An 18,213-nucleotide genomic window follows, 5' to 3' on the forward strand; every position below is an offset into this window, starting at 1 on the left:
TATATGTGTGAGAGACAAAGAGAAGTAAAGAGAGAGAGAAAGAAAGAAATTAAGAAAGAAAAATGTACCTTACCTCACTTTTAAATTGCCTTGCTGTGGTTGTCCATCGTAAATTGACAAAATATCAAAATCTTCCTCGAGTGCAAAAGTATGAAATGACAATTGTATCCTATTACGCTCTCCTGTGATAATGATCCACGTGCAGTTGGCATAATTTGGATAACCATGAGGAAATCCAGGGCTTTCTATAGTACCATTTGGTCCCTGTACTAAGCCTCCACAGTTCTGACCTGAAAAAGAAGAAAGGAAAATATGCATTGGTTTTTTTTTTCTACCCAGTATATATTCTTACGTGAGTATACCTATATGTAAACTTAATTTTATATTTTTTTTCTAGATTACAAACACCATATAAAATTGCATTTATACCATTCGTCCCTCTGGATTCACAACTCTCATAGCTGGATTTTCTGAGACACCTACCCAACTTTTTATGCAGTGAATCATTATTTGAGGTTCTGTAGTATTAACAGTGTATTACTTATTCATCTAAATGTGAAATTTCAGCATTAGTTTTGCTGTCATAAATTCAATAGACCAACAGTTTTAGTGGCAGAGTTTGTAGTGCCATATGTATTGTGATCAAGAAAGTGTTAATTTTTTTTCTAATTTTTTTTAGGATTCTTTAAAAATATCACTGAGGGTTTTAGTTAGCAGGCATTTGTGTCTGGTCTGTACATCCTACAGACTTTGTGAGGGTATGATATCTCATTAACAGGAAGTCCTCAGCAAGAAATCTTGATTTACAGTGCACACTGTTGCTAGTTTCCTACTTGATTTCGTTAATCCCACACACAACAGTTGTACTGACTCAGAGCTGGAGAGAAGCGTTAATGAAATATTTGAACAGAGAAAAGTATAAGGACATTCTGTGCACTGTACTACTTGGATTATTATATGCATTTTAAGCACTTAAGAACAAGTATAATCTTAGCATTTTATTGTTACACCTAAACCAGAAAAGTATTTCAGACTGCAATTTTATTATTAACTTCCCAGCAGTGGGTCTCTGAAACTGAATCCTTCAGAGAAGAGCTGTCAAATTCTTGTAGGAGGTTTCTAAATCTTAATAGAATGGATTTAATAGAAGGGATTTGCTGCTAAAACTGAGGAACTAATAGGGAATAATTTTTTTACTAAATTTCAAATATAACAAAAACTCTAATAAAGAGATAAAAAAGCTATGGGGATTCAGGAGGCCTTTAAAGTAAAAATCTTCTCTAGTATATATACCATTTGATTCACGTTGCTTTAATAAGACATTGTTATTACTAAACATTTGTAAAGAAGGAATCTATTACACCACGAACTTAGCATGAATATTTCAGCTATGTACTGTTCACTATAACTTATCAGCATTCTTGCAGATGCTTTGCATTGTATTCCTCTTCCTTCAACCACAGGGGAAATGTCATACAAGTGTCACAAGCAATTTAAAATAATTTAATTACTACAGAACTAATGTCCTGAAAACAGAAAAGACATATAGTGACAGCCCACCACCCTGTTACTCTAACTGGCTACTTCATGTTTCCAGGATCCAGAAACTGGTTTATATAAGTCAAGTACCTGCTGCAAGCAAAGCTGCACAACAGCCTTTCCACCACTCGGGTGTGAAAGGGTTGTTTTAAAAGAGGAGAGATATCAAGTGCAAATTAGCAATTGATCTAAAATCTGTCAAAGACCGAAGCACCTTTCAGGAGCAGAAATTTGTAATTCTAGATAATAAGGAATATAGTACACCATATGTAACTGGATATCTAAGTGCAATATGTTAACTACATTTCTGACTTCCAGGGAGACAAATTACCTCCCCAATCTCTTAGGGAACCCAACAGCTGGCTGAATATTGCTGGGGTAGTAAGTGAACCCTCTGAGCCCCGACATGGCCATGGCCAGCAATTTGTCTACAGAGACACTTGCTAACTGCTTGCAGAAGTCTTTGCCACTGCCACTGATTGCTCCCAGTTTTATCACTAAAGGCATTTTGTACTCCTTATGGTAGGTACAGATTATTGTGCATTATTATTTTGGAAAATAAACAAACATTAATGGCAAATAAGGCAGAAAATATATTACCGCTCTTTAACTTTAGCATTTCTTACCACCCAGAGACCTTTCTTTCTCCAGCTTGCTTTTTCTCTCCTGTGTATATATTCCTCTAGTTCCGAAACTATTCCTACACTATTCACTTTGTACCCAAGAAACACGAGGCAAAGGAGAATCATAAAGAAAAATTATTACTGTGAAATGCTATTTAAGTTTGCTCTTAATTTTATATTCATATATATAAATATGTACTTATTTACTTAGTATTCGGTAAAAACCCCAATAAAAATCCTAGAAGAAATTTAATATACTATTAACTCCCAGCAATCTTGTTGCTGCAGACTGACAACTGCAATGAGGATTTTGCTTCTGAAGTAAGTAATACTCAAAGAGACTTTACAACACACATCCTTCTAGGTCTGCCCCTGCCTGGTTAAGACGTAAGCATGTTAACAGAGCAGAATGTAGGATAAAAGGGTCAGCTGCTATCTGTATAATACCTATTTTTTCAATATATGTAAGTCTAAAACCTTCAGAACTGCCAAATATTACACTTCTGCCAAAGACTAAATTTATCATCAAATCACTTAAGAGAGATTCATTTTGAGGACATACTCGGAGAGCAGGAATGAGGAGACTTATGGGTGAGAGGTGGCAGCAAGTTAGGTAGGAGTTGACCAATATCCCTCAAGAAAATGCAGTTTCTGACTGCAGAGACACCACAGACCAGTAAGATGACAACAATGAAATTAAGAATATTTTGTTTCTTATGGGTGTCTTAGAAGAAGAAAGCATAAACAAAGTAAAGAAACTTAACATATCAAGAGAAAAATATTAAAAGAATATCAGCAGAGATTAAGTAGTTCTGCTGAGCCGAATGTAGGCTGAAGACCCCAAAAAGGTCTACCCTTAAAATTCACTTTAGCTCTGGCCTTTGTGTCAAATGACAAAATAAATATTGCCATTTTTCACAAGACATGCAGTCATTGACTCCATACTTGGCTAGAGCCTTCACAAATTTTTAAATCCTTCCTCCTGCACAGCAGATTCAGACACACACCCCTCACATCCCTGGAGCACCTCATGCCTGCAATTATGACTCCTCCTACTCAGGTACATGCACAATTGCAGGAACTTTGTTACTGCAGTGTTAGCCACAACTTAAATGGCTTTGATTGGCAAGGCACATGACAGCAACAGTTTCATCAATATGAATGATAGCATGAAGATGTGTTATATATATACATAGAATAAAAAAGATTTCCTCTTGAACTACAATAGGTAACTATAGATTTAAATTGAGAGAGTGGAGCAGTACAGAGCAGTAAGACATGAACAGGTGGTTTGCACATCATGTTTCAATCACCCCTTTTTCCTTTCTCTTGTGTTTTCATATGCTCCCTTTGTGTTTTCACCTCTGTTGAGTTCCACTTAATCTTCAGCACTTCCTACCCCCTCCGAGGCTGCAGGCGCCACAGCCCCTGCCATCAGCTGACCATGCTCTGCACCAGGCCTTCATCGCTTCTTTCTCATTAATATATCCAGAGGTCATTCTCTGACTGTCCTACTACCCAATAAAATTGTTATTTCCCAAAGTAACTTCAATCAAGAGGGAAATGTCAAACGGCCAGGGAGGCAAAGGCACTATTCTCTGAGGACTGTATTAAACAGCATGTAGCTACTTTAATTATCCTTTAAAAATCAATTTTTAAGTAAACCTCACACCACCATTATGAAGCACTTTCCAAGGAATTAATCAAACCAGAAAATAGTGAGATTCTTTTAATTTAGGTATCACTGAAAATTTATTCCCAACTGCAATCCACTATCTTTACTAGCACACTTGAAGCACACCCTGGCCAGCAGTGACAGCACAGAGATCTCCCAGAGTGGACGCCTACCCTGCACTGGAGTCTACTTGCTGTTCCCACCATCACCTTCAGGTGTCAGGGAGAACTGGTGCCACAGAGCTTCAGTACTTCAGATATTTAAACATACCAAAGCCAGTCCCAGAGCAATGTGAAATGAGAATAGTGTACGATTACTCATTACGTATTTGTAAGACCAAGGTAAAAATAGTTCAAGAGAATTAAGGAGAAATTGTTGAAAGTTATTTGATCTGAAATAATTAATGCCTGGGGGCCAGTGACCAGGGAGACCCTTGTGAGTGACACCCTGTGTCAGCCCCAAGTGTGACCAGGGCCAGAATCTGTCTGCCTGTAGTGCAGCGCTGGGAGCCAGTGCGAGTGTGTGAGTGCTGGCGAACATCTGTGGACAGATAAGGCGGTGAGCAGGGGATGTGGAGAGGGAGACAGGAGGGTTTCTCCAAGGATGAGACCCTGGGTGGGGTTACTACTGCAGCCCAGGGAAATTGTGGTCAGCTTTCTGGGTGGGTGAGTGGGTGGAAGGAACACAACTCCCCCAGGCCAGAGAGGAGAAACCAAATGAGGCCACTGGTACTGCCCGAGCTTATGCGAATGTGAGCATATCTGACTCTCTTAATCCATGGATCTGGCTGTATACATGTGCATGTGGTGTATTCTTGTGCTCTGTGTGCCTGTACCTACTGGGAAAAGCTGCTCAGCCTTGTCACTGCCTGCATGTGGGAAAGAGGTGGGGCAGCCTCACCTTTGTTGGCTGCTGGATTCGACCCTTCCAAACACTATGAATTGCCTCTGTATCATTAAATATTCTACAGCTTGGCACTAAAGGTAAAAATAGACAAAAACCAGCAGCTAAATTGCAAAATCTAGATGAACTTCTTCTAAATACAGATTCATTCAAGCCTTGCAATTTCTGGCTGTGACCAGTCTAGGGCCTTCCTGGGATCCACCTCACATGTGAAGCTTGAATGCATGTAATAACCTTAAATTCTGATGCAGACATTCACAAGGTGACTGGAACTTCATCAATCTATAAAACTTTTTAAATTCAGATCTTCTAGCCACAGGATATAAATTCATTGATTGGGCCGATGAAAAAGAAAAGCTAGTGTTTTTAAAGTCTCAGATTAGTACTCTAAGAGTCAGGCAATAGCTCTGTGCACCATTTCCTATGTGTATTTAAGCCTTTATCCAGCACCCAAGTGAAAATAAATTATTCTGAAGGTTAAAGATTAAATGACTATTCAGCAAGAAATTCTGAAACAAATTCTGCCATAATACCAGCTTTGCTGTGTACCAGAGCAAAACATCCTAATTGCTGCTATATGAAAGTTTTTATTTTAATGAAGTTCTCAATGTTGAAAAGCATATTATACATCAGCTGAATTACACTGCCATTACAAATTGAGAAAAAGATATTTCATGTTCTCTATTCAATACTGGATTGTCCAAAAAGACCAATAAATCAGTATTCACACAAGTTAATGGGGAAATAAAATGCTGGAAAATATGTCTCTCTGCATGAAATACTTTTTTTTTTTAAAAATCTTTTAATACTTTAAAAAAAATCCAGTCTATAACACTATCAATTCAGATGCCACTAGTTAGCAGAGGCACAAAAAAATAGAAAGAGCATAATCACTCTTTCGAGGGTACAGCTTGACAGTGCTTCCTTTTGATAAAGCAGTAAGTTCTTAATTAAAAGCAACTAGATTATATGAAGTTAGTTTATCCCTTTTCCTTCAAAAACAATTATTTTTTCCCAGTAAAGCAAAGATCTTCACATTCTCTTCCTTCTTCCTTTGAATTTACGCCAACTGTTCTTAAGATTCATCAAAATGAAGGAAAGTAAAGGCATTAAAGAGAGGAAAGCAATGTAAATTGTATGCCTGATTTGAAATATGTAGAAGGTGGTGTTGAAAAAGTTCTTTTATAGAAAGTAAGATCCTATATTTTAAAATGCTGAGCTAAAGGCAGACTTACTACCCTTTAAAACAAGACTGTTCATAGATGTAAAATCATTCTGTAGATGGTGATCACCAAGGATAGGTTGGATTTTATTTTTCTACTTTTCTAAGATAAAATAAAATAAATTTAGGCTTTAGGTAAACATCACGGTTACTGTTACAGTTGCTTAGCAACAGCTGATAGAATGAGAGAGTATTGTATAGCCCAGGTAAATAAAAGGAAAGTGCTGATTCCATTGTTTGTGAAATACTGAAACAATAATCCAAATTCTCTCCTTAGCTTCACTGGAATAGGAGCAACTCAACTGTAGGCAAACTACTCTGAGGACTTCCTTACTTCTGTTCTGCCAGAATCCTGCAACATGCAGGATTACTGTCTGTGCCAAATCTCATCACTTCAGCATTGTCACTTGCGCTTTCATTTTATATTGATGTCTTTCATTGATGCCACTCTCCCAGACCACATCACTGACAGCCTTGCTCATGTCAGGATCTTACCGCAGGGTTTTTTATCATTTTTGTCACCAGATGCCTACATGATGAGGCTGAGAAGTGTACCACAGTTCAAACAGTTTGTTTTTAAACTACTACTAAAGAACATATTGTCAAAAAGACCATTTTTTTTCATTGCAATTGCTCCTTGAACATCATCTGCGTTAACTACCTTTCTTCCCTCACAGTTATTACTTTGTGCATCACTTCCGTTATCCAGCAGGTTTTTTCCTCTGTGTGACCACAGAATTAGTTCAGAAAAGGTTTCAAATTTTTTCATCTCTTTTACTTTAATCCATCCTTTCTTTGTATTTAAAACAGAGTGCAGAGTCAACTGATATCAACTGAGAAGGATAAATACTATCTTCCAAATTAAGTTGCTAACCCATAACTTGAGGAAAAAAATGAGTGGCAATAAATTTTTCAATAGTCATTAGAGAAGTTTCATTGCAAAGACAGAAGAGTAATTTTTAGAATTTAATTTAGAAAGATCAGATGACATTACATTAGGTTTAGTGTTAAAACCATCAACTTTGTTAATAAAAGTGCATTTTGCAGGAAGAATTTTAGCTATAACATTAAAAATTATACTTTATGGATCTATTGCAAGAAAGAGTAAAACATTCTTCTGGACAGGTGTCCATACACATAATTGTGCTTCTGATTTAGATGTGAATTTTATATCAGAATCAGAATATTGGCCCTACTGTCCTATGTAATGCATGTTTAAGAAAGAAGAATGAAAAATTAACAACGTAACATAGCAAACAGTATTTCAGCATTAGCAAACAAATATAATCAAAACATAGGTAGAGGGACAACACATACATGCATAAACACAAATTTCATAGGGCTTTTGATGTTAATAAATTTACACACACAAAACTTATACAGTCTATGATACTCATTAGCAATACCAGAGTAGGAATGATGCAACAGACACACAGTCCCACAAGATTATAAAATCAAAATACAGCTGTGTGAGACATTCATGAATGGAACTGAAATGATGTGTTCTAATAATCTTAACCACAGGAAATTTAGTACCTTATGTTTTGTATCTTACTGATATGTTTGCGCAGTGCTAAAGTAATTTCTGATTTTAATGGGGCAACAGGATAGAATGGAGAGTGATGCAGCTGCTGTGCCTGAGTCCTGATGTCAGTAGCTGACATTTATTTACAACAATATTCAGAATGAAAGACAATGCTGTCATTGGTCACAGACAGCATGCCTTCATGAGAGGAAAGTCCTGCTTATAAAGCCTGTTTTCCTTTTATGGCAAGGTAACCCACCTAGGTCATCAAGGGAAGCCAGTTGATGTCATCTTTTTGGATTTCAGTGAAGCTTTCAATACTGTCTCTCATAGGATCCTTCCAGACAAAATGTCCAGCACACATCTGGATAAATGCATCATGGAATGGGTGAGCAGTTGGCTCATGGGTCAAGCACAGAGGGAAATAGTGAATGGGGTACCATCAGACTGGCAACCTGTCATTAGTGGGGTTCCACAGTGGGGTTCTTGGGCCCTGTGCTCTTCAACATCTTCATAAATGATTTGGATACTGGAAGGGATACTAAGCAAGTTTGCAGATGATAAAAAATTCAGAGGAGCTGATGATTCCCTCGAGGGCAGGGAGGTCCTGCAGAGAAACCTTGACAGATTAGAGGACTGGGCAATCACCAATCATATGAAGTTCAACCACGGAAAGTGCTGGATTCTGCACCAGGGATGGAGCAACAGTGGATGTATGTACAGACAGGGGAATGAGATGCTGGAAAGCAGTGCCAGGAAGAGGACCTGGGGGTCCTGGTTAATGGCAAATTGAATATGAGTCAGCACTGCTCTGGCAGCCAGAGCTGGGGGGCATCAGGCAAAGCATCTCCAGCTGGTCGAGGGGATTGTCCTGCTCTGCTCTGCTCTGGGGCAGCCTCACCTCGTAAGAAAGATATTAAGTTATTAGAGAGCAACCAAAGGAGGACAATGAAGATGGTGAGGGGCCTGGAGGGGAAGCTATATGAGGAGTGACTGAGGTCACTTGGTGTGTTCAGGCTGGGGAAGACTGAGAGGAGACCTCATTGCAATCTGTAACTTCCTTGTGAGGGGAAGAGGAGGGGCAGGCATTGATCTCTTCTCTGTGGTGACCAGTTACAGGATCTGAGGGAATGGCCTGAAGTTGTGTCAGGGGAGGTTTAGGCTGGATATTGGAAAAAAGGTTCTTTACCCAGAGAGTAGATGGGCACTGGAACAGGCTCCCCAGGGAAGTGTTCACAGCACCAAGCCTGACAGAGGTCAAGAAGAGTTTGGACAATGCTCTCAGGCACATGGTGTGATTCTTGGGGATGGTCCTGTGCAGGGCCAGGATTTGGACTCAATGATCCTTGTGAGTCCCTTCCAACTCAGCATATTCCGTGATTCTGTGATCTTGCAGCATCAATAACACACACAATTGCGTAAGTAACTATAGGTCTGATTCAGCATTGTTCTGAATCCTTTGGCCTTATCTACACAAATTCAAAATGGTGTAAAAATATTGCCAGTCTTATTTGGTGCCCCCAGCTCATGGTGGAGCAAATGAATAAAGATTTTTTTCTCCCAGTGTCATGTTTTCCATTGCATAAATCTCAAGCAGTTATTTATAATTTTTATGTGTTCCATTGTGTATATCTCAAGCAATTATTTAGTTTTTGTAATGTTGTGAACTGTAAGAAAAATGCAATCAGCATGAGCTATGAGGTACCGCTGATGAAAATAATACTTTATAAATAGTGTAATAATAGTTTATGTGTTTACTAATTAAACACCTTCAGCCCATGCACAGGATTCAGATACATTACAGAAATAAAAGTTTAGACAATTAATCCAATTCAAATAAATCAAGAGATTTAGACAATAGTACAAATTGGAACTGTAAAGTAAGAGGATGTTTATGATATTGCATACTTAAATGATTTCTTCTAAGAATGCAACACTCAAAATATATACTACACAAATGTTTCATATAGAATTATGGTGGATGCTGTTTTGAAACACGGATTTGAAAAAATCCCCCAAATATTCAATTATTTATGTGAGGTAAAGCACATGAAATTGAAGAAACCGAACTTATTTCAGGCCTTTTCATCCAGTCTGTGCCCTCACATACTGCCTGTACATAACAACACACAAGCACTATCTCAGAGACTAGTCCTGAACTCAATTGCTCAAAATGACTTTTAATCCTTGATTAAACCATATTTGAAATATGCAGAATAGATCTACCCTCTGCAGGAATATTACAAGCAATACCTTATTATTTTCATTGTATGTGAAATCCTGCACAGAAAGAAGCTGTCTGCATCACTGACTCATCCTCAGGAAACCATGTGACTGACAGGAAATGGAGAGCCAGAAGCAGCACAGCAAGTAGATGATATTCATGTTGGCACTGCTAAAGCTGGTTGTGCCAGGGTGGGTGAAATGTAGGCTGATCAGCCATGTCAGGGCTGTGTCTGTGGTGCAGAATTGCCCTCAAACCTGTGAGCTGTTCTGATATTCATAGTCACATGAATATCATTCCACAAAATCACATGGATATGGGTTTTTCTAGGACATTTTTAATTTACCATTCACAGAAGATATCTTTATGGCTCTTCCTTTATAAGTATAAAAATACAATATTGTGGGTTCTTTCTCTAGAACTAAAAGTACTGGCTTTGATGTTTTTGATAATCAAGAGATCTAACTTCAACTAAAATATCTGAGGTTGGGGGATGATGAGTGGTGGAAGGGGTTGATTCTGAGACTCTAGCCTTTCTGAACAGTAACACAGTGTATCTGACTATTGAACTGTTTAGGACTGTGATCGTACTCCCACTGAAGGCAATGACAAGGACTCCACAGACCTCAGTGACAGAAGGACCAGCTTTGTACATACAGGCTCAGATTACTTACATATCTGCCTTGCTTCTAGAAGGCAAAAATCCAAGTGGGAAACTATTGGCATGGCTCAACAGAAGTGGACATGCCTTCGGGAGATTGCACATGGCCTTCAACAAGAGCAGGATAAGAATCTAAAATGTTAGCTTTCACTCATGTTACATCAGACTGCATTATGTCATGCTGTCTTACATCTCATCTGACAGGCACATTTGTGTTACAAAACATAAAAAGACAGAGAAAATAGCAGTGATTTGAAAACAACATGTTTATGTTAGCTGAGGTGACTAGTCAATTAGCAGTTATGATAAAACCAGCTCGAACTAGTTTAAGTAGATTCTCGTCCCTAATCATAAACAGCCTTGTCAACTTTGTAATTTTTATACAAGTAACCATAAATTATTAATTCAATGCACATTGTACTAGTTATTAAACTACAGCTGAATGATTTACTCTGAAATTCTGGAAGTGCTCACTTCCATCATCCCCTTAGCATACTTGAATCCCATTTTACCTTTCTATGTACAACTTTCCTTATTCAGGGAGGAAATATGTGAAAAACACTGAACATACAGCTCCTGTGCCAGAAACTTTAAAATTAAATTGTTCACAGTGGCTTGCTGGACAGACAGACAAATGCTGTGTCAGCTGTAATCCTGCAACTATAACATCTTTGTGTCATTATAACCTAGACTTGAAGCTGTATAAGTCAAAGTATGGTTGTGAGCTGCAGTCATCCAGACCATACAAACAATGTTCGCTCGATTTCATAGAAAAATCTGAAGTATTAGCGTACTTTGAAAGTAAATTTAAGATTCACAACATTGTACAGTTTATAAACACAATCTGGTCATAAAAGACCACATTTATTATAAATAAAACCATTACAAAGTTAAGCAATATTGTTTGTGATTCTTGTAATTTGACATAACAGGTATTTTTTCATGTTTACATTTATAAAGTTTTGATTCTGTAGGCTATTAAAACAACTAGAGCCAGCAAAAAGAACATCAAAGGCAACATATAAAAGTACAGCCACATTACAATCACAGCACTTGGAGAACACGAAATAACCCCCCAAAACACTTCTCAAATCTCCTTTTGGTACTATTCCTAAAAGAAAATATCTTCAACAAACAGATTTATTATTAAATATCTTTGATTAATCTCAGCATTGACCTCTTTAAGCCAACTGCCTTTGTGTCACATTTTGCAGATATTCAGTTGATACAAGCTGGCATGTCTTCACAAGCTACATCACATCAGATCAACTGCAACACTAGTTGAATTTCCAACACATAAAATGATTCGTTTCTTCCTACCTTCCTTTCTTCAGTTTTCAAATATTTATTTGGTAACAGCATTTTATTATTTACCCTTGCATCTGATTTTCTTAATTATTTCTATGCTTCTGAGGCAAACAACTGTATACATAATTATTAATCAAAAAAAGCGCAAGGAAGCGATCTGACTGTTTACTGCATTTGTTAAATCTTTTTTCCAGGCTATATGGCTGTTTAATTGCATGATGGACATGACAGATACTGAATTTCGGCTGCCATTTCACTTGCTTTTGCTATGTGAAGAGCTGTAGGGAGACTTTGTGATAATGGGAAATTCCATGTTGGAACAGGTATGGTTGGAACAGGTACAGTAATACCATGCCCAATCACAGCTCAATTTTGCACACATAGCAATGGATTTCAAGCTACCTATTAGAACTCAGGAGAACAATTGTGAAGTAGCTGTAGTGTTGTAGTAATGTGCTCATAAAAGTATGAGAGTCAAAAAGCGAACAGAATGTTTAAAATTGTTAGAGGAAATGAACAGAATTGTCATTAAACTCTGCATAAACTCTAATCTGCACTCTGTGTGCAAGTTCAAACCCTCAACCTTACCAGAAAAGAACTGTAAGGATGATTGAAAGTATGAAATAGCTTCTGCACAGGGAGACTAAATAGACTGATTTTCTAGCCTGCAAAAGAGACTGCTGTGGGAGAGGTCCACAGCATCACAGGGGTAAGAAAAAGTGTTCTTCTGTCCTGTTTTTCCTTCCTGTGTTTTCATTACTCAAAACTCTCCTTCCAAACCAAAAGAAGATATATTTTCACCTAGTGCATAAATAAACAGTGGAGCTTTTTTCAACAAGAAAGCGATTAGGCTGTAGCAAAATGCAAATTAGCAAAAGAAAAAAAAAGATCCATCAGAGCATTTTAAAAGGAAAGATAAACCTCCGGCTTAGCAAGTCTCTCAGGTGCACGTGGAAGAAAGAAGGTGTACCTTGGAAAATATGCTTACACTTACAGTTTTTCTGGATATCTGCTCTTAGCCAATGGCATATATGACACCAGTCTTGATGGACTTTGGTCAGATCTCCCATGCTCTTCATGTTACTCTTCTGGAGGTATCACTGAGGAGGGAATACCTCCAAGCACCTAAGGTTATCCAAGTCAGATTTTGAAGAACATCCCCAATGAATAGGTTTTATGTTTTAACACTTCTCTTCTTCATTGAAGATACTAACAAGTTGCTCATTATTAAGGAGAATATCAGCCACTCTTAGCCTTTGATATTATTGCCTTCATGGAAAATATTTACACAGCTAACATACATTGGTTCCCTTTTCTTTGTGAGATCTTTCTTTGCAAGACCTTTCTTTGCCTTTTTTTTGCCAATTAAAAAGTAGTTTTATTAATAGCCAGGCTGATCAAAGTCATAGTAGCTGATCAATATTAATAGCAAGAGTAGCTATTACTGAATGTCTTTAACTGCATATTTGTAATAAAGAGGATTTTCTAACTTCCCATGAAGCACTCATACTATGTGAGTTTTGGCAGACCTAATATTTGCATAAAATATTTTTATTATTGCTTGTTCCAGCAGGAAGCAAATGAAAGACTACACATGGATTAGATTGCCACCATGACACTATACAAAGCAATAATTTATGATGAAGAGACCCTTTCTGTTCAGTAAGAAACAATAGTTTCTAAAAATATAACAGTCTGATCCTTAATTTTCACAGAAACAGCATCTAATAGTTTGCAACAGCATGCCTAATTTGTACTGATTCTTTCAAATATGCCACCTTGATACATTTATAACACTATGAGTTGTAGAATGATCTTGGAAATTTCTTTTAGGATTTTGGCATTCACATTTACTAGATTAGCTGGACTATCAGTAAGTTGCAGAAGGTCACAAAAAAAGTTTAGTAAAACACAACTTTCTGAAAGTCTTTCTCCATAAAGGCAAAGTGTTATATGAATAATAGAGAGAAAACACGCATTTTTTGCATAAAAGAAGCAAGCTTTTGGTATTACAGATTAGCTCTTTAATCAGTCAGACTGAAATGATCGACAAAGTCCTTGAACAAAACTGGTTTTGATTCTTAGCAGACAGCTTTTCCTTAAGCTGTATACGAGATCTGTGGTCAGAACAGTGAAACCAATGCATGGTCAAAGTAGAGACAGGAGCTTGCCTCTTACAAAGATAAAAATATTTGTGCAGAACAGCAAACAAGAGTAGATGGGTGCAATTAACAAATCTGGCTGAATCAGTATTTCTAAAATAAGCAGGCAGGTGATGATGATATATTCCTGCAGGTATATCTGTAAGATCTGATAAACTGTGTCCTTTTTAAAAAATGTTTAGTTTCAGATTGAAAATAAAGAAAACTTTAAAAGTGCAGTGTGCTGAGTTTTTTCAGTTTGAATATTTTTTAATGTTTCAAGTGAGAAGGTCCTGATTTCCTCTCCAGGATAACAGTGCTATGTTCTCACTAACCTGACTGGTGAATTTTTCTCCTAGCGTGCATGTGTTTTTTGGTCCTCTTTAGCACTAAAACCAGTAAACAAAAACATGTCCAATGAAATTCCATACGTACAAATATTTTGATTTGAGTTCATGAAGTATTCATAAAGGATAAATGCAGCAATGATATTTTTGTCTTGCACTTGCTGTTGGTACTCATTAATTTGTTGAATAGCACCATTTCTTACAAGAGTAGCATGATGTTTTAAGGCTATTTTCTTCCAACTCCTCGACCAATATTAAAATTTACTGTTTCTATTGAATATGCAAATATAATATATATTTCTTTATCTAGTTCTCCTTCTAATAAGTCCCCTTCAAGGGGGTTTAAGACCACAATAAGTTGTCTCCAGGCTGAACAACGCCAACTCTCTCAGCCAGTCTTCATAGGAGAGATGTTCCAGCCCTGTGAAAATTTGCATGGCCCTCCTCTGGACCTGCTCTAACAGGTCCATGTTGTGTGCTGAGGACCCCAGTGCTGGATGCAGCACCCTAGATGGGGTGTCATAAGAGCAGAGTAGAAGAGTAGTATCATCTCCCTCGACCTGCTGGTCACAATTCATTTGCAGTGCAGGATATGGTTGACCTTCTGGGCTGCAAGTACACATTGTCAGCTCATGTCCAGTTTTGCACCCACCAGTGTCCTNTCTGCAGGGCTACTCTTTCATCACCTGATTGGCAGACCTGGATTCAAGTCTACCTCCTGAACAATTTCTGAGTTTTAGCTAATGATTATCAAGGACAGAATTCAGAAGATCTGAGATCCAGGATAAAATCTAAGTCTTATCATCCATGCCTTAGCGACTAAAATATGTCAAGTTTTTGCTTTTGATTTCCTTTTGTTTTGCTTTCTAATGAAAATAGATCATATGCAAATATGCAGCACTGGAAAATACAAAACGTCTCATTTTAAACTTAACATCCCTGTTTTATTTCATAAAATTCAAACTCTCCCCTGAGTAATGTTTTCTCTTTGTCATGTATCATTTAATCTGCAAACCACTGGGGATGGAACTACTCTCACTTAACTGTAACCACCCAAGGTTAGTCATGTAATCTAAACTAGTCATCAAGGCTCCAATTTTAGAGACAGATGAGAATTTTAGAAGTGTGATTCATTCAATTTTATCTTAGATATAAACTTTATGAAGATATGAATCACATATCAAAGTCATTCTCCATTGTCTATCTAACAAATGAGATCAGACTCTTACATGGCTACCTGAGGAGATGATAAATCCCAGCTCACCTTTCCAACTCAGCAATACATTTAACTATAGAAAAGACAAGTCGTCATTGCCTGCTCTGAAAAACCTCATATGCTCAATTTGGGCATGGAATTGACCCATTACTGTTGAAAAAATTTTTGGCTCTTCTCTGGGATCTGTGAAATTTATACAATGAATTAATGGTATCTAATATACGAACACTGATGAAAATTGTCAAGAGTCCATTTTCTTACCAGAAATTATAAACATTCTATCAAAAGGAATTAACACCAAAAGATTAGGTATTATTTTCCTAAATTACTGAGACAAAAATGATTGCTAAGTACATTAAAACTGAAAAGGAAATCCTTACAAATCTCTATTTACTGGGAAACCAGTAGTAATACATTTAATTTAAAGCAAAATAAATATTTTTAATTCTGACTTTAAATCTCCTTCATGTAAGTAAACAGACAAAACATTTATGAGAACTCTAGAACCTCTAGAAAAATGTACCTATATATTGATATTCTTTAATTTTGAGAAAGAAGAAGAATGTTATTTGCTCTTATATAGCCCGACAGAGAGTCTAACAAACTGAGCAGGGAGTTCTCCCTTGATGAGAGAAATGGAAAGTCTGTATTAATTGCATTTTAAAGTACTGAGTTTTTTCTAGTCTATAATCTTTAAAAGAAGCAGCAGCTTGGTTTCAGCTCTGTGAAGGCATACCGCAGCTGTAGCCATTATTCTGAGCAACCTAACTTGTTAATATTTTAAGTAGAAGCAGTAGTACACTTGCTAAAAATGTATACATTTTATAAATATAGTGTGTATATACATATATATACATACATATTTTCAGAACTATGTTGAAAGCAAAAATTACATTTATAAAATAGTTTTCAAATGTAAAAGAGTTCCATGGGCTTTTCATGAGGGAAATTATTCAAAATTTTCTCTTTTTATTTGTAGGAATACTTTGTAATTGACTTTAAAAAGAAATTATTTATTAAATTTTATTGCCAGTACTATATACTACAGTTAGGCATTAAGATCACTCCAATTCTGGCAAAGCATATTTGTTTTGATAGTATGAGCAGTGTATCAATTTCAACAGCTGAGGAAAAAAAGTGTCAGCAAAAAGCAAAACTTCTGAAAGACCAGGAAAAATCAGAAAAGAAACAACTTGGCCATTTTTTCTGTTTGTATTAATGAAACTAAATACAAGTAAAAAGGGACACAAAGATGAGGTAGTGATTATTCAGTGTACATCCTCTAGGGTTGCAAAATTTACAAATCAGTCTTTAATAAAAGGGAGCAGTTAATTTTGAGTTGTAAAAGGATGTAAAAGGCTATTCTCATGTTCACGTTGATGTTTACTTTGATTTTCTAAATTAATTTCTATTTTTCTATAAATTGATCATGTTTTATATAAAGAGATTATGAACAAGTTGTTTAAGTGAGAGCTTTTTTCTCAACTGTACCTTGCTATACTTGGTTTGAAAATTATGCTATCAGAAAAAACTGCATAAATGCACTGATTACAAAAATAGTGGTGTGAAAATCCCTTATGAATACTCAAGTCTTTAAAGTATTGAGGATTATAGGAAAAATGTTGAGTCCTGTTGTCACATTAATGATAAAAGTGTGGAAACATGCCATGCTTCTTCCAGATTTAAAAGAGCTTTCCAAATATTTTTCCTCCCTTTCCAAATTCCATAAATATTGTTACACCATCTGACCATTGTAACAGTGAAAAATAGAAGGTAAAGATAATATGTTACACACCACTCTTTATAGAAGATGTATGCCATGGCTTTGCAGACTACATGGAATTCCAGAGCAGCGCCCATATAATGAATATCATGGTGTTTCAGTCCAAGTGTTAACACTAAAATTACTGTGCCCATAACTTTTTTAGTATCTGAAGCAGTGGTGTTATTCATCTATGCAGGGAAGGCAATTTGTCTCTAACTGTCTCCTCTCCAGTAGAAGGCCTTGCCCCTTCTGATAACCAAATGCTTAAAGATCACCTAGTTCACCCCGTGCCATGGGCAGGGACATCTTCCACTAGATCAGGTTGCTCCAACCCCATTCAACCTGACCCTGATGTTTGCACAGGATCATTTAATAAGATTGAGTATTCCAGTTTCCAATAAGCTTGCACAGTTGGCCACAAGAAAGTACAGTTCTCTTTTGCTTCTGAGGAGGTGCAGGTTGTCCAGGTGTTTTCTGCTTGCAACAGGACCCTTCACAGAAAGGACTGGCTCCTTTTATAAGTTTCAGGTACTTCTTTTTCACTGTCCTAAAACACATTTATTCTGTCTACAGTGTATTATTCTTACAACCTTGGAAACCTTGGAGTTGTGACTTGATAAGGAGAAACTATCAAACTCTCTGTAAAGGGGAAAAGAACTAAAAAACCCTACCCAAAACTGAACTTCTGGATCTGGAATCATCAAGGAAGGGGGAATTCAAAGCCCTGGGTCAGTCCCAGAACTTCCAAAGAGAAGCATAATTCTGGCAGATCCCTGGGCTTAATCTCTCATGTTGATTAGTTGGCATGTTTCTAAAATCTTTTACCTGTAGGGAAATCTTATATTTCCTATATGTCTGAATAGATGCATATTTCTTTCTTTCGGGAAATACTTTTCTAGTCATGAAATGTGCTGGTTTCAGACTAAAGCACAAGGCCAAATAACCTATTGTCACTTATGTGTTGAGTCATAAAATATTTTTCTTATCTCTGAGCACAGATATGGCAGACACAGGTATCTAGCCTAATATTTTCTCTAGAAGAATGCAGGAGTTTTATGTAGGTT

At 36.9% G+C, this 18,213-nt stretch overlaps 1 protein-coding gene across 5 annotated transcripts in view; it reads right to left on the reverse strand.

Moving 5' to 3' along the window:
• The window catches only part of CSMD1 (CUB and Sushi multiple domains 1), a 1,090,193-nt gene that overhangs the window by 863,550 nt on the left and 208,430 nt on the right, over window positions 1–18,213 (reverse strand). For all 5 annotated transcript variants that reach the window (XM_017814555.1, XM_017814556.1, XM_017814554.1 and 2 more), the window contains exon 2: window positions 74–290. In XM_017814555.1, coding sequence (XP_017670044.1) covers window positions 74–290 — 217 coding nt within the window. The remainder of the gene's footprint in view (window positions 1–73; window positions 291–18,213) is intronic.

Source organism: Lepidothrix coronata, unplaced genomic scaffold (genome assembly GCF_001604755.1).
Source record: "Lepidothrix coronata isolate B3197 unplaced genomic scaffold, Lepidothrix_coronata-1.0 Scaffold45, whole genome shotgun sequence".
In the NCBI taxonomy this organism is placed as follows: Eukaryota; Metazoa; Chordata; class Aves; order Passeriformes; family Pipridae; genus Lepidothrix; species Lepidothrix coronata.